General features: G+C 39.6%; 1 protein-coding gene across 5 annotated transcripts; it reads left to right on the top strand.

Annotated features, from left to right (window-relative positions):
• Positions 1-429: 429 nt before the first annotated feature.
• On the top strand, positions 430-26,108 carry shc1 (SHC (Src homology 2 domain containing) transforming protein 1). 5 transcript variants are annotated; one of them, XM_087779168.1, is made up of 14 exons: positions 430-619; positions 8,124-8,171; positions 14,289-14,453; positions 14,524-14,594; positions 15,716-15,779; positions 17,464-17,583; positions 19,453-19,506; positions 19,867-19,918; positions 20,910-21,036; positions 21,099-21,246; positions 22,157-22,214; positions 22,479-22,583; positions 24,142-24,386; positions 24,450-26,108. In XM_087779168.1, the coding sequence occupies exons 2-14, from the start codon at positions 8,160-8,162 to the stop codon at positions 24,579-24,581; spliced, it is 1,353 nt and encodes a 450-aa protein (XP_087635294.1). In that variant the 5' UTR covers positions 430-619; positions 8,124-8,159; the 3' UTR covers positions 24,582-26,108. The 5 variants fall into 5 exon arrangements, with proteins under 5 accessions (XP_087635294.1, XP_087635295.1, XP_087635293.1 ...); XM_087779169.1 differs by lacking the exon at positions 8,124-8,171; XM_087779166.1 differs by lacking the exons at positions 430-619; positions 8,124-8,171 and having other exon boundaries at positions 9,366-14,453; positions 22,482-22,583.
• Positions 26,109-26,138: the final 30 nt, after the last annotated feature.

Here is a 26,138-nt window from a genome sequence, read left to right as displayed (position 1 = left end):
ACCTGAGTCATAAAAGTTCAAATATTATTATTATTATTATTATTATTATTATTATTATTATTTATTTAGATCTGATAGTTGTGATTCTTCCTGTTTTTTGCAGTAATCAAACAAAATAACAAAAAAAAAATAAAGTGATATTTTTGTTCTTCTAAGTTTATTCCGGTGAGTTTCTTGAGAAGTAATGACGCAATAACTTTACAAGTCTAACCGCGTCATAGGAAACACTTTACGGCGGTTTTTCTCTCGAGGTCTCGGGTTGAAAAAGCCGTGAACTCCTCGTGCGTGATTTACACCGAACGCGCCAGGTGCAAAGAAACACACGCACACACGCGCACGCACGCACACACTGGGCAGATGACGTCGCCATTTGTTCGCGGAAGTGGCTTCTTGTCGTGACCGTGGTGGGGGGAGTCATGGTGGGGGGGGCGAGGAGAGGAAGAGGAAAGAAGAAGTGAAGACACATCCCATGAACTTTCATGAAACTCTGCGCCACCGGACGGACCAGAAAAAAAAAAAAAGCGACGACATTTCCTCTCGTTGGATGAACTTCGAGTTTGTTGACTTGTCGCTCGGCGGGCAGCAGGAGAAACTCGAGGGAAAGTGAGGAAGAAAGCTGGTGAGTTTCTCAACTTTTTTCTTCTTCCCTTCTTCATGGACACGCTTTGAAGTTCGCCGCTTGTACACAGACTAAGAATAAATGTTTACAAAGAGATTCGAGGGAACATGGTTAGAACTGGTGTGTGTTTGTGGCCCGTGTGGACGAATGGTTCCGAGTCCGGGTGTTATATTTTTGGACGAGCTGCTCCCGCGAACTTACCGTAAAGTCTTGAGTCACACTGTGGTCAATGTCCAACTAAAGTTGAACTAGTGGCTAACTAGTGTGTAACTAGTGTGTAACTAGTCCATGTCACACTGTTGTCACTCACCAGGACGTGTTAAAAACCACATTTTTCAAGTGTATTCTTCAAGTATTTACTGCTAAAAAGTGTCATAATTCCCATTAAGACGCCTGGGGTGAGTAATAACACATGAAACCACTTCATATATTTAAGTTATATTTAAATACATATATTTAAGTTATATTTAAATACATATATTTATATTATCAGACAGGTTTTATATGGTAAATGTGAAGCAAGTTATGGTTTAAAATGCTCTTTAATACTGAATCAATAGGGTTCATTATTTTTAGTCTTTAGACCTTTTTTTGGTGTAAAAATACGACTTTTCAAAATGTCATAACTTGCTTAAAGGGTTTGTTTCGCCCAAAATTTCAACTTCACTCATTTTCTACTGGCACTCAAAAGTTGGGATTATTTTCAGAGTAATCTGTTTCCTTTTTTTAGAGTTATGGGCAAAAATGTATGTTCATTTTGAGCACAGTTGTCGTCCAAAAAGACACTTTAAAAACATACATATACCTTCGTGGTGCTCTTCTGTAACGTCCCACTTGTATTGAAGCCTCCGCGAGAATAATAATTCCTAAAAAACAAATGAAACAAGTGTCTATTTAGCGCTTGTTCGTGGAAACGTTTGCCACAAACTACCATAAAATAGTCGACATGAGGGCGAGTAGAAAATAGGTGAAGTTTTGAATTTCGGCCCCAAAAAAAACGATGTGTGGATAAATCAATTGAAGTGATATGTGTCAGAGTCACACATTCATCTATAACTTGTATTATTATAGGGATTCCAATGAACATTTTACTTTACTCGGATGTTTTTGCGAGGGAGTTTTGTCACGTGAAAACTTGGAAAATGTACTCAGAGATTTTCTCAGAGAGAGGTGGTTGGTCAATCTCGAAAATTTCTTGGAAAAACTAGTACGTGTGTATCTTCATGTAGGAGATAAATGTCAAACATTCCTGACTTGAGAGCTACATTTTTTTTTAAAGACAATCAACAAAACATAAGATGGTTAAATGTAACTAGAAAATACTACATTTATATAAGACAAAAGCAAGTTTTTTTTTGTTTTTTTGTTTTAAGTCTCATGATATCCCACTATCTGTCCTGTACCAGATATGCTTTGATTTAGTATTTCTTAACTTCACACCAACTATCGCAGTTTATTTCCTTCCTAGTTTTTATCTTAAGAGTCATTACAAAAGTCTGACTCGGTGTTGCTCATCACAGCAAGCCAGATATTGTGAAAACGCTCGCATTATTTACACCTTAAGGAACTGTTTTTTACTTTAATTGTGTAATAATACACCTTATGGTTTCACTTAAGTATTCCTTGGGTCCGTCATAAAATGTAAACATGAGGTCTTGATTTTTGGTTTTGAAATATCAGTCAAAACTCATGAGCTTAAATATATAGTGTTTGTTTTTTTTACCAAGTCTACATAATGCTTGACTTCACAAGCGTTTTAAAATATTCTAAAAATTAAATCAACTTGGAGTCAAGATTAAAGATCAAATCATTACACAAACTTTTTTTTTGTTTCAAATTATGAATATTCGCCAAAAATATTCAATTTTGTCATAGTTTTGGCAATTACTGTTTTTTCCCATATGATCCTTGCCTTTGAACATCCATTTGTAGTATGAATACCAGACAATTTTTCAAGTTTGAATTTCTGTCTTTGGCTTATGGAACGTTAATGATACATTACTTTACAATGTTTGACAACTTTACGACAAGATTTAACTAAATGTTAGTTACATGTTTATTTTAACCCAAGGCTTTGCAACTGTTATAAATGACGTTGAAAAGGTTATTGACGTATCTAGGTGAAAATATTTGGTTTAACAAAAAAGGTTTAAGTGAGCAGTAATACTAAAATGTTCAACCTGATACTGATACTTGGGATAATATTTAAAGCTCAATTTGAGTTGTTGATACCACAAGGATAAATAAAAGAACCCCGAAATTAAAATAAATATTTTTATTAAAGGGCAACTTACAGCAACAATCACAGTAAAGTGGGTGTGTTTGGGGTAAAAGAGATTTCATCTCTAGATTAAAAAAAACACTTGCGCACATTTTCTAATGTAAATATTTCAATTACAAGAGACACATACTGATGAGCACAATAAAGGGTCCAATATCTGTTATAAGACACACTTAAATCAACACATTAGATGCCTTTTAACAAGAAAAATGCAAAAATAAACTCTGTAACATGTAACAAGAACTGAGCATTAAATATTTATTATAAAATACAGTTAAAAAACTACTAAAAGGGCAACTAAACTAATAAAAAGTTGGGCAGATGTTGCTCAAAAAATAGTTTGGGTGGTATCGAATTATTTTGAAAAAAAGGTGTCGTATCTGGACACAGCATTTTATTTTGTATACCTGTTGGAGTTTTGATACTTCTGACAACCCTAGGGAGACTTTCGCTCGCTCGAGTGCGTCTCCAGTCGTTTTCTTAAAACATGTTTTCGTGGATTTGTTTCGTGTTTGGAAAGATGAAACTCTGATTGCGTTCTGGCTTGCCGGCTTTAAACTATGCACGACTCCGGAGTCGGCTATTACCCGCCTCTAATAGTTACCTTCTGTTGCCATGGCGATTGTGGTTGAAACATGTGGAAACAAGGTCACAGGCAAGAAGTTCAGAAAAGGTGAAACAGACGAGACTATTACGGCGAGTCCTCGATGAGGGTGAGGATGTGGCTTCTCCGGGTTGTTATCGGGGTCGACCATGACTGCTCTTGACATTGTGTCGTACAGAAACGTAATCTCTGTTGATTGAGTCGGGATGAGAAAAAAAAAAAAAATCCCAATCATCCAGTGGACCAGATAAAAAGGAAGATCTAGACTCGGCCTGGACCAGGATTTTTGTGGTCATGGATCTGACACGCACGTACACACCCCCCCCCAACATCTCAGGTAGGACCATAATACAGATGACACGGTCCAGGACTAAATGTGCCAGTCAAGCCCAGAGTATCACAGAAGTGTCACATCTTGAAATCCGCTTGATTGAAATTGGATCTGTCGACTTGTACTCGCGCCACATCAATCAGACGTTCACGGGGATGTGTGTTGCAACTTTGATGTTTTCCACTTATGAAAGTGTGTTATAGTGTTATAGGTTAGCACCCCCCCTTACCCCCCCCCATCTCAGATGAAACTCTAATTTAATAAAGCATGTTTCAAAATAAGATCCTGGCTACAGGATCCATTGTTTAGGTGCTCGTTGTGAATATTTATTCTTCAGGAGTTTTTCGTGTTTGTCGACCTGGGTTGTTTCCAATCTGGTTGTAAACAGGTTTAAACAGGTTCATCCTGGAGACATTGCCGTGAATTTGTTCTCAAATTCTGGAGTATTAGAATGAAGTGAGTCAGCTTTCAATATGGCAGGGAAACTCTGACAGGGAGATGATGTGATTATTTTGAAAGTATTGGAAAAGATGGTCCGGCTTTAATTCTATCTTGTCTTAGCAAGTTTGGTAATTAAAAGTTTAAAAAAAAATTATGTAACTGAGCCAATATGTATTTCAAGTATGTGATAAAGAACACAAGAGTTCCGTTTAGAAAACCTCCTACTCGTGGTATTGTGGTTAGAACGCTTCGAGTTCGATTCCTTTTGAGGAAACTTGCGATCAAACACATTTACTTGAACCATAGAACCTGTTTCTTTGATGTTCTCTTTTTAAATTCATGTGAAAAGAGCTACTTAGGTTGAAGTAAATGCGGTTATTTTGTTTTACTAGAAAAGCAGAACTTCAACACCTGCATATACTTCTTCTCGGATACTTTCACCTCCTATTTTAATCAAAACACAATTTCCTTTTAATAATGTTTCCCTCCAGCTGTGTCTATTTAATGTATGAAAGAAACTGCTCAGTGATTGTTCCACTAACTGAATTAAAACTTTATTAATTATGTTATGGTTTCTTATCTAATTGTGGACTAACTAGAAAAGAAAGTATAATTCTTTTTAGTTTGGAAATGACTCCAATGTGATTGTTTTGTGTCAAATATAGCATCACAGTCATGAAGCGAGGGATTTATCAAAGCACATACATCAAGTTCATATGTTTTTGAAGCATTTTATTGTTTATTGCGGCAGAATTGAACGAATTGAACGCGTCTTTATTCTCAACACACAATGATTATTTAGCCAGAAGAGAAAACATCAAAAAAACTAGACCCATTTGTAGACACCAAATAATATTAGACTAATTAACTAATTTAATAGAAATAAAAGAACATTCCTGTGTATTTTGGCATGTAAATTCACATCATTTGTGCAGCCTATAAAAAAAAGGGGAAAACGCAAAAAATACCTACTGCAACAACAGTATTTATCAATATTTCATATTTGTTTTATGATCATTTTATGTTTTTGTTCAGACATTCCAAATCAAGTAAGTATTTAAGTTTCAGTTTATTTTAAAATTGGCAAATAAAAGCAGGAATATTTAACAATGAGTGTCTGTGAGCAGATCCTACATCATTATTACACAATAAAATATATTGCATGATGGACATCATCGAGATGGACGATCAGAACTCGACGATCAGTGCTTAGAATTAGTGCAGTTTAAAGGACATTCAATTGGTTTTGACTGACTCATGTGCCCATTAGAATTAAACCTAGTTATTGAACACGGATAAGCGGATGACGATGGATGGATGGATGAATATGAATGGTGAAGATCAGATAACAAATTGTGTGTACGGAAAAGTTGTTGTGGCAATTTTTCTTTCAACATTGGAGTATGTAATTTATTGATAATTCTAATTTACTCTCCAAACAATTTGGTTGTGTGTGTTTGCTGCTCGTGTGGATACATTGGAGTTCATAGTGTGGTGAAATGTCCACTGAGGTATTACTCAATAAAGACAGGACTGATAGACAATAATACAATAAGCAAAGGTACTACAAAATACTTGATGACAGACTTTTGATGACTGTTTCCACAACTGTTTTTTTTGTTAGATATCCTGTGCTTTTTTGGATAACTCCTTAATAGTCATATGTATATATATATATATATATAAATATATATATATATATATATAGTTATACAGTCATTTAACATATTTTCTTCCTGGACACTTTGGCAAACTGCACAGTCTACTTGTTATGAAGTTTGGAATTATTAAAAGGCAGAGCTTACGTAATAATAATGATGATGGAACTGTTTGGTCATGCAATTTTTTTTTAGAATAAAGTGCCCTATTGAATAAGAGACTTTAATTTGACTAGTGTTCTGACAGGAAAAGGTCATTCTAGCTGGTCCAATATAGTGGAAATACAATCAATAGTAGGTGGTTTCATGCACCATTGAAGATTCAGAAAAATAAAGATGACATTAAAGAATAAATTAAGTGGTTGTTTTAAAATGCATTTAATAAAGATAAGGCAATTTTTCATGTCAGAAACTGTGGGTCATTAAGATTCAGGGGTCCCCAATCTTCTGGTTTAATTTCGGCATTATATTCACGACCAAACTTTAGATAAAAACCGTAAGAATAAATCACTCACTTTTACCAATTTCACTAGTTTACATGTTTCATTCTGGAGTAAACTTTACTAAAAACAAGTGTCTTGACGTGTCAAAAGTCACAGGCTAATGTTGTTTAGATAAATACCTTTTTTGTTTTTAAAAATAAAAAACCTTTTCGGTACTGCCTTAAAAGTACCACCCAATTTAAATGGCATGTGTCAAAATCAAGGCCAATATCTGTCCCAGCAAGTAATTTTATTTGGTAATTAAAGTAAATTAATGACCATGTGGATGATCTATGAAGAAGAAAATAAAGATTAAAACGGGGACTATTAATGTCAACAGTTGTATAAACACATGTGATAATAGAAATACTAATATTGAAGTGAATCAATTTGAAGTGTTTGATGGAAGACAGTTTTTTTTACTTGGTCTGCTTAAAGATTTTGGCCCATTTTGATAGTGTTAGAAAGTCGATACAAATCCACTTCAGCTATTTTAACCCTGATATGTGTTATTCTACTTAATCCCATGTCCTCATTATACCAAAGATATTTTGACTAAAAAAGGTTAATAACGGTGGCTCTTTAAAATATTGGTTGGATGTTTAGCGAATCTTATCTGTTGAATCTTTATCGCCTTCTCAAACTTCTGATCTAAGGTGTGTTTTTATTACATTTATTTGAAGTAATTAAATTAGAATTAAATCAAAAATATTAATTGACAGTATATTAAAACAAAACAGGATTGTGTTTGTGGTGTTTAAGATAGATTATAAAATACTTTGAAAGGAAGTACAGTATATTTCCAGAGTACTCATTAATTTATGCTACCGGTTTAGTTTGAGGGAACAAGGCAGAGGAAGTGTACGTTACGAGTAAAGGAGGCATTGAGTGACAGCAGGAAGCAAATGATGGAAGGAGAATGAGATGTGGGAGTGTGGTCAGAGGGGGGGTGGCGGAGAGGATTGGTCGGCCCCCAAAATAGCCAGCTCACATGTTTGCAGGCTGGGTTGCACAGAGGCCTTCTTTCCTAAGACCCTTTTTTAAAAGTCACGTTCAACCACCCTTATTTTCCCCTCTAATCTAATCGACTCCTTTTGTGTGTGTTTTGTACTTTTGTTTTCTGACCTCGCCTCCATCTCAAGCTCACCATCTTCATCATTGTCTCCCTCGACAGTATAATGCGAGTCGACGTAAGCCAGTGTTACAGTCTGGCCAATATCCAGTCATGGGGTCAAGTCGTTCACTCATCCCTTCTTTTTTTTTCTTCTTTTTTTTGTTGTTCCCCTGTCTGTGTGGCAGGCAAAGTGGATGTGCAGCGTTTATTTTTATTTTTTTATTTTACTTTCAAGGCCTTTTTTCTTCTGTCGCACACTTTGAATCACCGAAAGCCATCAAGACGTCGGACAAGCCAAGACACAAACATCCTAAACATGCAGTATTTTCAGTCAATTCTTGTCATACCGAAGTCCGTGTTTAAACATGCCGGCTGGATTATTTTCTGCATCCTACCCTGTGCTTTCTCCTCTGTCGCGCTGCAACCCACGTGTATGTCGTGACCAACCCTTCTACAGCTGATCCAGTGCATGATGGGAGTCAAGAGTCTGGCTGTAATTGGGCCCCTGCGCTTTTTTTTTTTGTGTGTGTTCATGTGTGCATGTGTGTTTGTGTGTTTGCATCACGTGTTCATGTGCATTTTGGTGTTTTTAGGGTTACAGACTGACAAGCAACCTCTTTTTTTGGCCAATGGAATATGTGGTAAGAGCATTAAATAATGTAACGACACACTGACACTGAGGCTAAAGCGGGAGTGCAATAAATAATACAATCAAATGAAAGTTTCACAACAAAAAAAAGCCTTATTATTCATTCAGTTACTTCTTAGGATTTACTGACGATAACATGTAAATATTTCCACAAATGTGATTAATTGGGTCATATCCAATTTTTCTGAATGACAAAGTTTAAGATGTGTACTTATAAAGATGCTGGCGACCTCCAAAGTTAAGTGAAAGCAGTGCTAATGTAATGAAAATGGACTTATGCCAGCAAAGATTTGGCAACTAAATATTTTTTTCTGGAGGTGGCTTTAGGTTCCCTTATAGAAAGTTGAGATGGAAAAGATCTCTTATAATAATTTGTTCATGTTCATAAGTTATCTCGCATGCTTCCAAAGTAAATAATGTATGTTTAATGTATCCTTAAAACCCCATTCACACCCTGATGGAAGCCCATTAATGAAGTTTTTTAAACTGAAAATGAAAAAATATAGTAGAAATACCATCAAAATAATGTAATGGTAGTATGTGTAACCAAAATTAACTACTGTTTCAACAACCTCCTTGCTTGGAAAACAAATTTAAAAAATAATTACTATAATATAAATAATAAATTATCATGTTGGATTGTTATAATATGATGGGATTGGTTGTGTTCCCCAAAATCACTGCAAAACAAGAATGAAAACATTTGTGTTTGCCTCCCATACTATTGGCACAGTTTTATTAGAAAAAGTTCTGAAAACTGAAGGGTCGCTAGCCCTGCCTTTTTTCTTTCTTTTTTTTATCTAATGAGATAAAGGCTTAATGTTTTCTCTTTCTGGAAGCTTCAGAACACATTCTTGGAACTGTGATGCCACTGACCATCCCAAAAAAAAGTACCGGTAAAAAAAACAAACATTAAAGGTTTTTTTTTTTCCAATTGTTTGATTTATAAACGTTTATTCTCTCCGGACTTTTAAACAAACCCTCATAAAAACTTTTAGTGAGTAGGAAAGACGAGATTCCAAATCTTTGTAAATCCTTCAACTTGTAGAACTTAATGGGTTCATGTTGTTATTAAATATAAAAAAATATCACTATTAATAGTTTTTTAAAACAATATAAATTCAGGATCTGCCAAACAAATACGGACGACAATAAAAGTTATTTTGCCAAAATAATACACTTCCCTTTAGTCACAGTGTTTCTCATGTGTTACTGTAGTGAAATAATGAAATCCTCTCTGATCACCACCAATGATTTAGTCTGTGGTTGTGGGTTTACATTTCAGAGCGACACCAGTTCTCTGAATCAAAATCTGCGCTTTCACAACGTAGTGGTGGAGAGTGGTACTGCACCAATGGTTGCCTTTTGGGTGTCATCTGAGGACTCTTTTTTTTTTCCCCCCTCTTCTGTCAGTTTCCTATCGCACTCCACGGGTGGTTTCCTCTGCTTTCTGCCACAGTGAATTCTCATCAGATACGCTTGACTGTCGCATGTTCAATCTTTGTAATATCTCTGCTCACTTTCAGTAGAAAGCGGAATATTGTCCGAGTCTGGTGATAACCTCTTCCCTCCCTCCAGGGAGCTGCAGCCCCAAAAATGAGGAATATTTTTTATTTTTTATGTGCATCCGATCGATGTTTTTTCCTCCTCGGTTTAAATGTGTCCACTTTCATCAAGGTTATGCCCAGTGACCGCTCGTACTGTACAGCCAGTAGAAAGAAGGGGGGGTCGAACTCTCTTTGTTTCCCTCCCTCACTCACTATTTCTCAGGTTACCAAACATGATCCTAGGGTGGAGCTTTTGAACATACAACATGGTAGCCCCCCTTAGTAGTTTTCGCCATCGTTTCCTCCTCCCTATGTCCTCCAAACATCCCACATTTCTGGCTTCCCTTTTGGACTGTTAGCCTTAATGTGCAGCATCTTACTGTGCATATACAAGGCTAATCTGAGGCTGCAGAAGAGGAGACGGGGGGAGGTGGTCGGCAAACAGGAAGAAGGAAGGATGGGAGACTAGAAGCCGGGGAGGGCAGGAGCATCAGCCGAGTATGTAAGAGTGAGAGAGAGAGAGAGTCGGCGAGGGAGGAAATGGGAGGCAGCATCTCCCACCCAGACAGAGAGGAGGGGAGGGCAGACGGCATGCTTGTCCCTCAAATGGAGGTGGAAGGAAAGTGGGAATGGGAGTCGGGCAAATGAGGAGAAGAGGAGCACAACAAAAGTGGTGACCACTCACTGAGCACTTTCTCATGATTGAAGCCGGGGCGAGAGGAGAGGAGAGTCGGAGGAAACACTCTTGACGATTGACGGGCATCGGCTCCCCCCCTTGCCAGTGACTTTGTGAATCAATCGAGCGGAAGAGCGGATCCCAGAACCACGTTTTTTTTCCTAGGGAGTGGATGGACGGAGACCCCGGAGAGGGAAAGGACGGGACGGATGACCGGATGACCGGATGGTCTGAGGCTGTTTAAACATTAATATGCTTTCGATGCAGCTCTAGGAAGAACCACCATGGAGAATCAACTGTATACTTTTTAAAAGCAAAAAAAACATTTCTAATGAGAAAAAAAAACATTGACCTACTTTATAGAAAACAATATTAATTGGGTTTCTTTTTATTATTATCCGTATCTGTTAATATTTCTACTCTTTGACTCGACTGGTCTGATCAGCAGGAGTTTCAACATTTATTATCTTTCGTAACTGCTGCATAAAATATTCAGGGTTGATTTTATGCAAGTTTTTTGGAAAATATTGTTCCGTGTTTCAGGTTTTTAACAGACTTCTCTTTAGGTTAGTCTTTGTCAACATTGATTGGTTTCATGGCTGGCGCGACGCCGGGTCAAACTTTGATCATTTCCTGAAACCTATTGATCTCTGGAAGGAGTCTCTAGTGTTTCTTCCTGTGAAGCTGAGGAACAGTTGATGCAACAGTTAACCCCTGTGAATTCTTTTGACACAGCTGTTGCCTCTTTTGTCGAGAAAAATCTTCGTCAGGACTTCCGTGGCAGGCATCTCTTTTTTAAAGTCTGTTGCCATGGCGATGGGAGGCAGCTGCAGACGGAAGAAGATGTAAAGTTCAGTTTATGTGTTTCTTTTCCTTTTTACAAACTGGTGCTGATTCTTATATTCTCTCTATAGTATAGCTCGACACTACAAAAAAAAAAAAGAGAGACTTGATTATTGTCTTTGGAAACTTGTTCAAGTTCTATTGTCTGCCAGACGCTCTTTGTCTCAGCGGAGCGCGGCAGTCTGCGAGAATCAGGGTACTTTCAGGTCACCTGTCTCCCCCTCCCCGTTCTGTGCATTTGTGCGAGAGTCAGCGCTATCCGGTGTGTCCTGGAGTCACCTTTTACCATACGGTCTCAATCGGTTCATCCGATGGAGCTTTGATTGTGACGACTGGGATTGTTTTATCAGTGGTCATTTGTTCAGTTTCTGAACCGCTTGACCACAAGATTTAAAATATATTGGTGCAGTACTTTTGTTTAAATGACACAGATTCCTCCCCTGTAGACATTTTCGTGTCCTCAGTTAACCTGGGCTGGCAGGGACAAAGAAGGTCTTTCTTAAAAGGTGCTTTTTTTGAATCAACTAGCTTTTAACCAGGGTTGTTTGTCGTTTATTCTTTCCAGACACACTATTTCACAGCTTTTTCTCAAGGTCCTCCCAGCCTGTCTGGCAGGTTCTGTTTTCTCCCCGAACAAGACCAGATGGATGACTAGACAGAATTTCTAGACGACCCTTCTGAGGTGCTAGACTGGTTTGAGTGCCAACTATAAGCTGGTGCGATAGTTGCAGATTGTGAGACTTGACACTTGCATGACGAGTTCACGCATCAATCATAACTTGGAGGCGATAGCGAGCTTGTCTGGTAGTTTAAAGGTCAAAACATTTTTGGACTGTTTTATTTATGACACTCGGGGTGTTATAAAAGACTGTTAATGTAAACAGACTGTTGTTTGCCGTCGAGGTGGGACTATGCAGAATAGGAAAAGGAACTATGCTGTGAAAAGTAAAGCAACAGAACAGTGAGGAAGCTTAGAGGAGAAGCAAGAAGAAACCAATCGTGGAGTCTTTTTTGGGGGGGCGGAATTCTTCTCTCAGGTAACCTGCCGTGTGAACTAACTGATCAAGAAGTCGGCGTAAGTCGAGGCCAGGTTTGAGGGGTTCACATCGACGTTTTGTGAAGCCTCCGGATTATTTCAGGGAACCTTAGATTGAAGGTTTTGAACTGGATCTATCAGGTTTTATTAGAAATCTTGAGCCAATGACCTACATTTCCCTGCGCTACACCTATGCAGGGCAAAGCGTGCTTCGATCGCAACTTTCTAAATGGTGCTCAACAACTTGACCTGTCCGAACAGCCAATAGTACACGATACTTTGACTTGAGGCTGCCTTTTTTTGCTTGTTTTTATCCATATCGGTAACTTCTGCCAGGAACAGGCTCACACCCTGCCAGTGTTACTTTCTCTAGTTCTCGTATCCAAACAGGTGATCACCACTTATCTCTCAGCCATAATCTCGGGAAGTCGAAGAGCCTTCGGGAAAAAAAAAAAGAGTTTCAACCTTTTTATCTATTGTCGAGACTGTTAAACAGGGCAAGCCTGGAGAACGGGCGAGCAGACGCGGGTGGGAGGGAGGGGGAGAGAGAGATCATCTGGAAGAGGAGGGAGGAAGTGGTGGCGCGAGAGAGGGCGGAGGCACTGGAGAGACAGAGGCTCGCCGAGTACATCGTGTGGCGGAAGAGAGAGGGATTCCAGGATAAGAGGGGGGATCGACAGAAGGGGGCGAAGACGGCGGAGAACGGGAAGGAGACGGCGCCCGAGGTGATCTGGAAAAGGAGAGACGAGGAAGACGAGGAGGAGGCGGCGAGAGCGAGAGCTAAAAACGACATCATTTGGAGAAAGAGAGACGGGGGATTAGATCAATAACCTGTTTTAAAGTACAGACTCGAGGTGTAAGATGTCTCTTGCTATCTGTTATTCACTCATTTAAAGCAGGTGCTAAACTTACCGCGCTAAAAAAAAAAGGTTTTATACGGGACTGACTCAGGTGGTGGGAAGGGTCCCTGTTTTGTGCTCACCAACACACACACAAAGATAAAAAAAAAAGTATCGTCTAATGCTCGAGGACACTCTGAGGAGCTTAGTACAGATGACATCTAAGTAAGTGAGACACGTGTGTGGGTGGTGAGAGACAATCACTGGTGTTGATTCTCCATGGTGCTCGAGACAGCTGGATCTACTGGCCTTGCACTGTGAGACCTCTCAGTTAAGACCACGGCTTTTCGTTTTTGACATCGCACCCCCCCTCCCCCCATGAAGACGTCGGCTCTCGGACGAACCCGATTGACAACATGATCTGCACTTGTGCACTTAAAACCAACTTCCGCTGCATCTTGATCCCCGACCGTGACGCTTCACTTTTACGCTGCATTCTTCGTAACACGCCTTTTTCTTGTGGATAAAGCCATTTTTTAAAGCGGTCGGTTTTTTGGCTGAGCCGGGCACACAGCAGCCGACAGATGGATGCGCCTCTTGCGCCGGGGAAGACGGGACAGATGGCTGTGTGTTCTGCAGAGAAAAACTTTGAATACTGAAACAAAGAGACTTTGATAGAATCACTAGAGCCAGTGTGGATCTTTTTTTCCCTTTTCCTGATATAAAAACTACCAAATTGACAATGGAGCTTGTCCCAAAATCCAAGTACACCCACTTTCGGAGCGAATCGTTGAGTTCAACCGACGAGACGAACTCCAACCCGTCGCCGTTCCCTCCGTCCAGTCCCGCCACCCCTCTGACCCCGTCCCCTGGCCTACCGTCCTCTTTCTCGTCCTCATCGCTCACCCCCATGCTGCCCCCTTCCTCCCCCTGCACGGCCGAGAACAGCCCCACGACCCTGTGCTCGTTCTTCCCTAGAATGGGGTCCCTTCGATTGGGGGTTTCCGCCACGCTCCTCCCCGGATTCAGACCCACCACCCGACAGCTGCAGCAGCTTCAACAGCCTATCGAGTCGTCCAGGGACGACGACGACGACTCCTCGCCTCCTCTCCGTCACGTGGTTCTCCCTCTAACGGCACCTTCTCCCCCTCCACGACCTCTTCTGCAGGACATGAACCGGCTGGGCGGGGTGTCCAGGAGGGCACGGGTGGAAGGCGGCCAACTCGGAGGAGACGAGTGGACACGCCATGGCTCCTTCGTCAACAAACCCACCCGTGGCTGGCTGCACTCCGACAATGTGGTCAGCACCGCTGGCGTTTCTTACACCGTGCGGGTAAGTATGTGCAGTGGATTAAATGAATAAACTCCCTGCTCCGATAATAAACTTGTTTCTTTTCCTACAGTATATGGGCTGCGTTGAGGTGTTACAATCGATGAGAGCGCTTGACTTCAACACCAGGACACAAGTCACCAGGTGAGTCTTGGAAAAAGTTATTATTTTAAAACCCACTCATGAAAGCATAAGGTAAGAGACAACACTATAACCTTAGCCATGGATATTATGTTTATTTGTCTAACTGAACTAACTCTAAATAACTCAAACGCATTTCAGAACCCTTTATAAAATGATTATATTGGCTCAATTCACTGATCAAGATCAAGCTAGCAAACAAAAAATACAATTAAACAAAGAGAATCACTACGAAATTCAACTTAAGTGTGACTATGTTGACAAAAAGTGCCTATTCAGTATTGTTTTAGGGTTGCTAGATAAAATTGCCAGAGGCTCCACAGCTTGAGAATGCAGACTCGGCACATTTTCAAAAGAGTTGAGGAAAGGCTGAAAATGTGCTTGAGGTGAAAGGTATATTTTTATGTTCTTTTGGAGTTCCAGCTGAACCACATAAGGTTATGAAGGATATTTTTGCACATTGCATAATTATACTTGAATATAAAAATGGTGACAACATGTGTTGTAATTCAGAATTGTTTTAGGGTTGCTAAAGATTCTTAAAGACTCAGCAAAGTTGTCCTGTGGTTTGGATTCAGCACTTTTGCTCTTGTGACACAAGTTCTATTCTGAGTTCTGAGCTCCTAGTCTCCTAGGAGACATTGATGCTTCCATTGCCACACAGTAATTTCCCCTAATAAAGTACCTTACTAGGCAAATTCCACTGTATTCACAACTAAGAGGGGGGTGACGTTTACATCCGAAAAAGCAACCTTCTGAGTAACATCTACCCGCAGTAGCAGATACTTGTTTTTGTTCCATGATTCTTGTGGCGAGGAGACAAAAAGGCATTAAATATTCCAACCTACACAACATGCATATTTAACCTACTTTGTTTTCGTCCACAGCCGCGTGTTTGCGTTAGCATGTACGCTCCCCCGTCCTAGCTTCTTAAATAACCATGTTCTAGAATTCTCGTGGTTTCCTTTTGGTAGCGATTTTCATTTTTGCGGTTAAGACATACACACGGTTGCCAGGGACAATAAATTCAATCATGCGCTGCAAGCTCACATTTACTCCCCATGATGGCGGGTTGACAATGTTGTGTGTAATGATTGGTCTTTTGTGTGTGTTTTTTTTTTCAGGGAAGCTATCTCGGTGGTGTGTGAAGCTGTACCAGGAGCAAAAGGGGCACAACGCAGACGAAAGGTACACATACAAGCACACACACCCATACGCATCATTATTTATTTATACTGACTAAGTGGGCAGTAGTGGCTGAATAAGAGATAGATTTAGCCATAGCGTCCACTCTATGGTCAGTTGGCTATTCACTCCCTCACACATGGCTTGATTTAGGCAGATTGTACACATTTGTGGTCAGTGGGTTGCTCCCGGGTAATTACCAGTCGCTCTCCCCGGCTTGAGTCCAAACCCCCCCACCACCCCAACCACCCACCCTTCCAATGTTGTCGCAAGGGAAGTAGTAGAGGCGGTGAAGTTGGCTAAGCTGAGCCCAGATCAGTCCAAAGAAACACTGATTAGCAGTCACAGCCGTCAGTCCGCTCGTACAAGCAGCCTGTGTGCGTCTGCGCCGAGTATTCCAGTAAATCCTGAAGCATCCACCCTAACAGTCCATTAAACAGGTGGCTAAATCCTCCAGTGTGGCAACGGCATAGAGCGGCCTGTCCCGGGGATCTTATGCCTCGTATCGAAACGGTGGTTTCAGATGTATATCATGACGCGTTGGCGAAACGATACCTATCACGATACAGGGACGATGACGATAAGATTTATTGCGATAAATAACGATTCTGTATGACATTCTATTTGTTCAGGCTTTTCCTTGATTTTCTGGAACTCCTGTTGTGTTCTCAGTTTTATCTTGACCTTTAAAGTATATACTTTATTGAATATTGTTTTGATTGTTTAAGCGCTTTGTTGCAGAATTTACAGACCACATGACTCTTGATGAAGTCGTAACTGCTTTCATTTGTTTTCAAACCAAAATACAAACGATCTTAGTGGCGTCTTGTGATTGTTCTAGGTTATTTTTGGGTTGCATTTATAGACCTGAAAGCCAAATATATTTAGAAAACGTCAGCTTTAAAATCTGCTGGAGTTCACTGTATCCTCTTGTCCTCAGTCATCGCCACGATCTCGCAGGATTTAATAGGGACGTAATGACTGCTGCCATCTAGTAGCAGGAAGTTTAATTGCAACACAAAAATGAACACACACACTTTGAATTTTTTTAGTTTTCAAAACTAACAATTTTACTAACACTTACACACTTAATTGAAGTACAAACCGTAAAAGAACTACGGTAAAAACAAGTTATTATTCGGAAAATAATCAATTCAGTTGCTTTAAATATCGTGAAAATAAATATTGCAATATCGGTGTGTTGATATTTTCTCACAGAAATGCGTTATATTCAAACCATTTTCGATCATCAAGTCAGAGTTTATTGAACCTCAACAACAAAAACATTTTTGTGTCGACATAAAACCTAGACCTAGTGTGATGGTTCTGACCGTACGGCTTCTTTCTGTCTATATATTTTTTTAAAGCTACAAAGCTGCTTGCAAAAAAACCGTATAAAAGCCGTGAGAGCTGGTGGGATAAGTGTCGAGGCACAGATGTGAGCTTTACAGTCCACAGTCCACAGTACATGATCTCCCTGTTGCTCACAGTTGGCCTTGAGGACAGGATCACTTTCACAATTGCAGCTGTTTTTTTTTTGTTTTTTTTCTCTCTCTCCTTGTCCCAGTCAGAGGCATTTTCACACACCCACCATCAGACTCCTACACAGACGGAAGAAACTGTGAAACCTTTTTTTTTTTTTTTAACTCGCCGTCTGCACCGTCTGACATCCTGTTCCTCCTCACAGCCGTCCTCCCGCTGCATGACGTCTATTTTGGGCAAAAGTAACCTGCAGTTTGCCGGCATGACCATCAGCCTCACCGTGTCGACGAGCAGTCTCAACCTGCTGGCCTCCGACTGCAAACAGGTGAGAGGGGGGAACTTATTTCTCGCTGAAAAACCCACTAAACAATAATCGCGTCCCGATCCATTTTGGAACGTTGGAGGCCGACTTTAATTAAACCATAACAGAAGAAGAGATTATAGTTTAATCAGGCACAAATAGCTTTCTCTCCTTCTTCATCTGAAAGGCAAAGCAATCTCTTTTTTTTTAAAACGACTATTGTGTCTGCCCTTTATTTGGCACCTTTAAATAATCTGTTTTTTTATCTACAAGAACCAGATGTTCCGGAACTAAATGTTCTTTTACAGCCTTAATACCAATTGCTGATTAGCACTAACTTATTTTTTCTGACAATTACTTTTATTTATCGAGTATTTAAAGCATAACGTTCATAAAGAGTCCGTAAACAATATGTAGATAACATAAACTTTATATTTTTATCATTTAAAAAACAAGAACTATGATTATTTATTTTACTACCGTATTATAGATGGACTTGCTAAAGTTATAAACTAAATGGAACAAAAGATTATTAGCAGATTATAGCAAGTATTTCTTGAAACATTAAGTTGATGATTTGGATAAGAATTCAGTAGACCAGGTGTTTAAAACTCAATCATCACATCTTTGAACAGTCCCCACCATAGACATATATACATAGACGCCGCATCGACTGCTGCCGCCCACTAGGGTGGTGTGTATACAGGGCGGCCATCTTGGTACAGTGCCACTCGCTCCTACAGTGCATTACGTCAATAGAGGAATGATGTGTTTACACTATAAAAGTGATCATAAATCTCTCATTTGTCTCGCTCTTTTTCACAGGGTTTGTTTTTCAAACCTCTTGCCAGATAAACAGACATTATTAGAAGTAATATTTTCCTTTACAATCTATTCAAAAAAACATTTTGAATATGATAAGTTTGATTGATGAAACAAATACAGACCAAACCGTTTGAAAATTGGTCCAGAATTCAGCTACTAATTTCATTTTAAGATTGAGACCTACCTCTTTCCCTGTAGTTGTTAATGCACCGCTGCCTCTGATGACACTGTTCCAAGATGGCGGCACTTTATTATATACTATGTATATATTTCTATGGTCCCAACAGTCATAACAGGAAGTATCAATATGATTTTCATATTGTCTTTTCTTTATTCGATGCTTAATTTATCATGACTGTCTCTGTGTTTTGTCCCAATTCACCATATAAATTAAATGTTTACTCAGAGAATGTAGATGTCCACAATATGTCACCTTATCTTATCTTAAATCTTAATACAGCAACATGAATATTAAATCTAAATGTTGATTTTTGAGACGGTTATCTGGCGGGCCCTCTTCTTGTTTCTACTGGGAATGTATAAGCGAGTTTTTGTTACCCTACTGCAACTTGTAGAGTGCATTTGAATTTGACTATTTTAAACGCTAACAAAGGTCAAACTAATGCATGGACATAATATAAGCTGCTTGGTGGGAGCCTGCGCTCGCTGAGTGCTTTCCTAGAATAACCATAAACGCGTAGGAAACCATCTCGTGTCCAAAGTAGCTCTTGGAAGGAGCGGCTGAACGAGAAACAGCCGTTCACAAATAAAGACAGTGAGCCAGCAGCATTAGCAAGTGTTAATGCTGCTATTGATCCGACATGCTCTGTTGTTGTCGACTGTTAAAAAGGTGTTTTACTCCCGTCTTTTTTTTTTTTAAATCTCTGCTGATGGCTCACGCTGGAGGATTGAGAGGAAGAAAAAAAAAAAAAAAGCACTTCCCTGTAACGATTCAACATTTGTATCTGCATCCACTTGCTCTCATCTCACTCCCCTCATACTTCATGTCATCCATCTCTCCCCTCTTCCTCTTCTCTTCTCTCTCTCTCTCCCCTTTTTTCTTCACAGATTATCGCCAATCATCACATGCAGTCCATCTCCTTCGCCTCCGGAGGAGACCCAGTGAGTCACCCAACCCTCTCCCTCTCTCTCCCTCTCTCTCTCTCTCTCTCTGTTCAGTTCTCTTCCAGGCCTTTTTCCATCCCCCTGCCTGCATATCCTTCCTTCCTGTCAACTGTCATTGTCTTCTTATAAATACCACTCACTCTCTCAATAGCTGCTTTTACAGTCCTGCAGACTCATTACTTCTGGTTGTCTCTCTCTTGTGGTTTGGTGTGTGTTTTAAAAAAAAAAAAAAATCTTCTCGCCACTTCTCCTACTGTCCCGTCTAATCCTAAACCTGACTTACAAATCCTTCTACTATTGATTTTTCCCTCTTTCCCTTGCTCTCCTAATTGTCTTCCCCCCTGTTGTATCCCACAGGATACAGCTGAGTACGTAGCGTACGTGGCTAAAGACCCGGTCAACCAGAGAGGTGAGAGCGACCTGCTAATTGATTTCTGTCTCCTGAACAAAATGTTTTTACTAAGGATTTGTAGATTTAGATGACATTGAAAAATACAAAACATCTGTTTTTAATTTAACAATTTGTGTCACTATTAGTGACACTATCTTTATCTTGCGTAAGTCACAAATTACATTCCGAAATTCCCACTTCATCCCACTTGATTACTTACCACAGACTCAATTTCTTTTTAAGATATGTCAATTTCATTCTTATTGTATATATTTATTTTAAGATAGAAGCAATTTCTTTCCTTAGAAATTACCGAAGCTAGCGACAAGCTAAGTTAGCAAATAGCTTAGCTCATGCCCTCTGGCAGCCTGTGAAAAGTTTTAAGGATCGGGGAAATGTGAGTTCTTCTACTAGAGCGGGTCAGAATTCTCGCTGCAGAGTTTTGCTCCTTGCTGAGGTCTGGAGTCCATCCCAGCTACTTCGGGCGAGGGGGCAAAGGACACCCTGAATGCTTCGCCAACCGACACACAACCATTGACAACACATACCTACAGACAATCTGGACGCTAAAGTAAACTTAATGGACCCAATCTTGGTGCCAAAAATAGCAAACAAATGATGTGAAATTTCTGTCTAAGATCTTGTTTCTGCTGTCTTTGGTGTCGCTTAATAACCAGAAGTGCTATATTTGGTCAGCTGTGATAGAGAACTCACACCACCACCACTTTCCTTACAAATTTCCACTAGTGAATTGTAGGAGGAAGCGCCCACAGCTACGGTTGTGGATCAAAGAAACAAAATCGGACGCCTTTTCTTTTTTAGCACAGACGAAAAGAATGCTTGGCTCAGCCTCGTCTTAATCCTGGAAAAACATGCTGCAATATCCGTTAGAGCAGTTCTTTACTTGTGTAGTCAACAGAGTTTTATACTCTTGGGAGACATTAACGGTTAACAATGAATGTTGAGTGATGTTATATTGGCATTCATCGATGTGTTATATCCTTCACAGCATGTCACATTCTGGAGTGTTCAGAAGGTCTAGCCCAGGAAGTCATCAGCACAATCGGTCAGGCCTTCGAGCTGCGTTTCAAACAGTACCTGAAGAACCCGCCAAAACTGGTCACACCACATGACCGGTAAGGCAGCTCAGAAGAATCACAGGAATCTATATTCTTAACTTGTCAATTCGTTGTGTCAGAATGGCTCCATTTGACGGATCCGCATGGGAGGAAGAGGACGATGAAGTCGGACCTCCTCCCGAGGTCCCGTATTATAATAATTTCCCTGGAAAGCAGCCGCCCCCTGGTGGATTGGTCGACATGAGAACTCGTCCGGGAGCCACTTTGGTGAGATTGTCTTTGAGATGCAAACAAGTGGGAGAATGTCAAACTAGACCTGGCGTGTGCAAACAAGGTCCTCAGGGGCCTCATTATATGCGGGGGATTCAAGCCAAAAGACTGAAGCAAAGAGCCCAAATATTTACGGTGGCCTTTAAATGAAAAATGCATATACTGTACAAACTCTAAAATTTGAAAATTATTTTCAGTTTCAGAGTTTAAAACAATTAAAAAAAAACTCTGTAACACATTTATAGATTTTTTTTAAATTTGTTTTAAAGTTTGTAAATGTGTTTTAGGAGTTTGTGAATTTGTTTCTGAGTTTGTGAATGTGTTTTCTGAGTTTGTGAATGTGTTTTGGAGTTTGTAAATGTGTTTTCTGAGTTTGTGAATGTCTTGCATAGTGTTAAAATGTGTAACAGAGTTTGTACATATGATTTCTGAGTTTGTGAATGTGTTACAGTGTTTAAATGTGTTACAAATTCTGCTACACATTTTAGTGTGTAACACATTCACAAACTCCAAAACACATTTACAAACTTTGTTAGAGTTTGTAACACATTTACACACTAACACATTTAAAGAGTTTGTGTATGTGTTTTGAATTTTGTGAACGTGTTAGCGTGTCGCTAAATGTGTTTCAGGTAATTTTTATTTTGTTTCACTTCTATGCCAAATATTTATAATCCTTTCATTAAAAAGTGTATATAATATATTTTTTAAATTGTAAAATTGATCAAAATAAAAAAGATCATAAACAAAGAACTTGAGAGCGTTATATTTAAAGTTAATGCAACAATGAATATGAAATAAAACTGTTAGTTGTCAGAAACGGTTCCCCTCATAAATGTGTGGATCTTCAACACTGAGGACGCTACACTGTATATCAATCTAACCATGTCTGTGTTTTCGTCCGCAGCCGTACGGGCAGCCAGGTCAGAATGACATCCACAAACAGCCGCTACCACCACTACCAGGTGAGAGGGACGCTGACTCGTCATTCATCAAAAAAAAAGCTCTAAAGAGGATTTCTGTGACACTCGTCACGGTTTAACGAAACTAAAAGATGAAGAAGATGAGTGAGGATCAAATACATGGACAAGGTTTTAATGTTTCATCGTATTAGCCGTAGCTGCGACAACTGTGCTAGAGTGAGTCACTTCCTGACCCACATTCACTCCGAGTAAAACCGCGTGGTGATGAGAATTCCTTCCTTCGGATTCATGAACTATTTCTTCCAGCAGGTGCAAAGGAGATGTTCGACGACCCCTCGTACGTAAACGTGGATAAACCTCGCGGTCAAGCTGCAGCCAATGGAAACGCTCACAGGGATGCTTTTGACATGAGTGAGTTGTTTATTTTCTCTTAGGGTGTTGGTGTGCCGGAGCGTGTCATGTCATCAGGAAACTAGACTTTGTCGAGGTTAAAAATAGGAAGCGCCGATATCTTTTAACCACTTCGACACAAAATTGAGAACTGCACCACTTAGTGGTGTTTCCTTTCCCTTTTTTTACCTTTCACTTGTCATAGTAAGCGTGTCGTATAATACCATTAATGGTGAAGGCTGTGGGACATATTGCATTTTCATAAGGGCCACTGATTTGAAAATCAGGCACAAGACTAGAAGGTGATCAAAATCACTATTGACATCTGCCTATACTATATATTTCTTTAAACTTTGAAACAGGAATGTGACGTTAATGCATGCAGCTCAGTTGCTGAGTTCACTGAGAGGTTGTTGGAAAATAAGTAATTGAGCATGAGTCTTACTTTAAACTGAGTAATAGTAGTTCTGGTTTAAAAAACAGTTTTTTAAGTCCTACCACAACAGGAAGAAATATTGCACATCTTACCTTGCAAAAAGTGACAGTTTTATTTTACTTTAAATATTTTTAAATTGAATAGTGTTATTTAAGAGTTATTACCATGTTACATTTTTGAAAAATCCACTTGTATTTTGTACTATTTTATTTATTTGTGTATTTTTACCATTTTTTGTTATTGTCATCACATCTCATCCATAGATTACATAACTATGATATGATATATATATATATATATATTTATTTATGCTGCAATTTTCGCAATAGAACACTGTATATTCAAGTTGCCCATCAGGTAATTACAAAAAAAAACAATCCTACAAAAGCAAATAAAAAGAAAACAAAATAAAAACCTATTCCTTGAGACCAATTGAGGTTGAGCTAAAAACACAGTTTGTCAGGAACCACATTTAAATTAAGCATTTCAGAATAATTGCACCTATTCAGAACTGAAACAAAAGAAAGGGAGAGGAGGAAAAAGAGAAGGAAAACAAATCCACAAAAGCAAATGACAATTTTATTCAAATGAACACATCAACTGCTCACCAACCCACCAGTTCTTAGCCATAATATTGAATAAAAGGGGACCATCTTTTTTTTTTATAAACAAAGGGACTTTCAGTTGCAGTTTTGCTAACACTTTCTCCATCTTGTTAACAACTTTTAGTTTGTATTTCCATGTGTACTATTTGTTTTATATAAGAAATGTTGAATAACTGCCTCATGCACCACATTCATAACATAAATGTTCAAGCAATAATAAATATACACCCAAATGAACCGTATTTAATTGAGGTCTGAAAAGTATGTGAAAAAACGTTTTTAATAAATAAATAAGAAGTATAATCTTTTTATGACTAGAAGCATAAATATTAATTGGCCTATACATTTTTATTCTTCTGCTTTTTAAACATTAATATGTATCTCACTTGTACTTCTGCTTTCTGAAAAACACTTTCCATTTATCACACACATCTAGAAACCACATATCCGTTGACTTATTGTGATGAAATACTAATTTAGAAACAAAAAAAACGAACCGGAAGTCTCAAACTGTTCCGTCCTCACTTCCCGTCCACAGAGCCCTTCGATGACGCGCTGGGAGTCTCTGGCGCTCCGTCGACAGCAGCGCCCCCTCTGGTGGAGCAGCTGCAGTGCGAGACCTGGTTCCACGGGAGCTTGAGTCGCAGGGAGGCCGAGAGACTCTTGACCCGCGACGGAGACTTCCTGGTGCGGGAATCCGGCACGACCCCGGGACAGTACGTGCTCACGGGTCAGCAGGGGGGTCAGGCCAAACATCTGCTGCTGGTCGACCCAGAGGGAGTGGTAAGTCTGGGCGAAACTATTTAAAATATATGGGGGGTTTTTAACGGTTTTTTTCGGTTTTAGGTGCGTACAAAAGACCACCGGTTTGAAAGCGTGAGCCACCTGATCAGCTACCACATGGACAACCGACTCCCCATCGTGTCGGCGGGCAGCGAGGTGTGCCTGCAGCAGCCGGTGGAGCGCAAACACAGTTAGACGCACCTCGACACTAATCGTGCAAAACAACAAAAAAACAAATGAAAAAAAAAAAATTCTCAACATAATCATTCACACGCTGCTGCTGTTGCCACATTTCTCTTCTCCCTCCCCCCTCAAACTGTGAACTTTGACCCCTCCCCCCCACTTGATGCACGAGAAAATGAACTTTTGAAATGAAGATTTAAAAAAAAATGAGGAATCGTGTTCCTCACTCACTGTCGCCATCAGCTGGAACTCCTGAAAAAACATCTTCTGCCTGGATTTTTTTCATCAGGAGGGGAAACATTTGAACTTTGACCCCACACCGGAGGGATACTAGCTTGTATGCAAGACTGCTGTGCCGACGACCACCTCGTCTTTCTGTCGTTCAAACTTCAGGAACCAAACCGTCAACCACACCTTAACAACAACACACACCGTCTGTATCTTGTCTTGCCAAAGAGTTGGTCTCCAGCAGCACCGAGGAACCGTTGTCTTCTTGGAGTGAAGATCGTGCAAATACATATTAGAAAAAGAAGCTTTAAAAGAGATGTCGGATCAGAGAAGCAGCCGGGAAAAAATTCTCAAGGATTCTTAGTATGTGTTTGCATTGACAATCCATGGCCTCTACTTTTCTCCAAAGTTTTTTTGGAAAGAATGTAAAGAAAGCAATCCTTTTTTTTTTTTTTGTTGTTGAGAGGTTTTTTTGTATATCTGTTGCTTTTTCTTTTTTTTAACAACTGGAGGGAACGATGCTGTATAAGTGGAGCGACGGTGATCTAGACTCGAAGCCAAATGTTGCTCCTAAAATATGCTGTTTTTTACTTGAGGAAGAACTGAACGCTCACTCTTATCCTTCTCAACCTGGGTTCATACGTTTTTGGTTTGTAATCGTGCCTTGTTTAGTCGATGCAGTCACGTCACTTCAGTGCAGTCACCTTATGTACTTAACTGGTCGACCACAGGGGGATTCTCACCTTGAAGCCGCTCGGTAAATCTGCAACAAAAAAACGAAAAACCACACCAGTGATGGCAATCGTCGCCGCAGATGCAGGTCCACGCTTCAAGCCACAGATTCTTGATGTCACCGCGGGCAGAGGGGAAGGTGTTTCCCCCCCGAAAATCATCTGTAAATAACATTGACTGGTGAGCTTAGTAACTGTACTTAAACAAATATATATTAAAAAAAAAAAAAGATTTGATGAGCCAAAACAAATCTATCGCAGTTTGACAAAAACCTACACGGAGTTGCGACTCTAGGAAGCTTTAAGCATCGGTCGTGTTGTCAGTGTTCATCACAGTTGCCTTTTTGTTGCATGAAAAATCCTCTTTGGTGGTGGTGTTGTTATTGTTAATGTTGTGTTGTAAATTTGTGTTGTTGGTTTTTTTTTTAAAAAAGAAAGAAGAAAAAAAAAAGCCAAATGCGTGCACAGATAATTGATTTTTACTTGTTTTAAAAACTTTTTAGGGAATCCTGTGTTTACACTTGTATCTGAAAAAATATAGATTGCATATATGAGTACGTACAATATATCCTTCATCGTCTTTTGTGTGCGCTGTTGTTTTTGCAAACAC

The sequence above is a fragment of the Callionymus lyra genome, chromosome 17 (genome assembly GCF_982586985.1).
Source record: "Callionymus lyra chromosome 17, fCalLyr1.hap1.1, whole genome shotgun sequence".
Classification (NCBI taxonomy): Eukaryota; Metazoa; Chordata; class Actinopteri; order Syngnathiformes; family Callionymidae; genus Callionymus; species Callionymus lyra.
This window is presented reverse-complemented; position numbering and strand designations above follow the sequence as displayed.

What these genes read in the sequence shown, in the direction of transcription:
- shc1 (XM_087779165.1), top strand. Translation starts at nt 13,863, where the DNA reads ATGGAGCTTGTCCCAAAATCCAAGTACACCCACTTTCGGAGCGAATCG. An exon ending in TGGCCTCCGACTGCAAACAG is followed by an intron (nt 17,584 to 19,452) that starts GTGAGAGGGGGG and finishes TTTTCTTCACAG; the next exon opens with ATTATCGCCAATCATCACAT. An exon ending in GCCGCTACCACCACTACCAG is followed by an intron (nt 22,215 to 22,478) that starts GTGAGAGGGACG and finishes TATTTCTTCCAG; the next exon opens with CAGGTGCAAAGGAGATGTTC.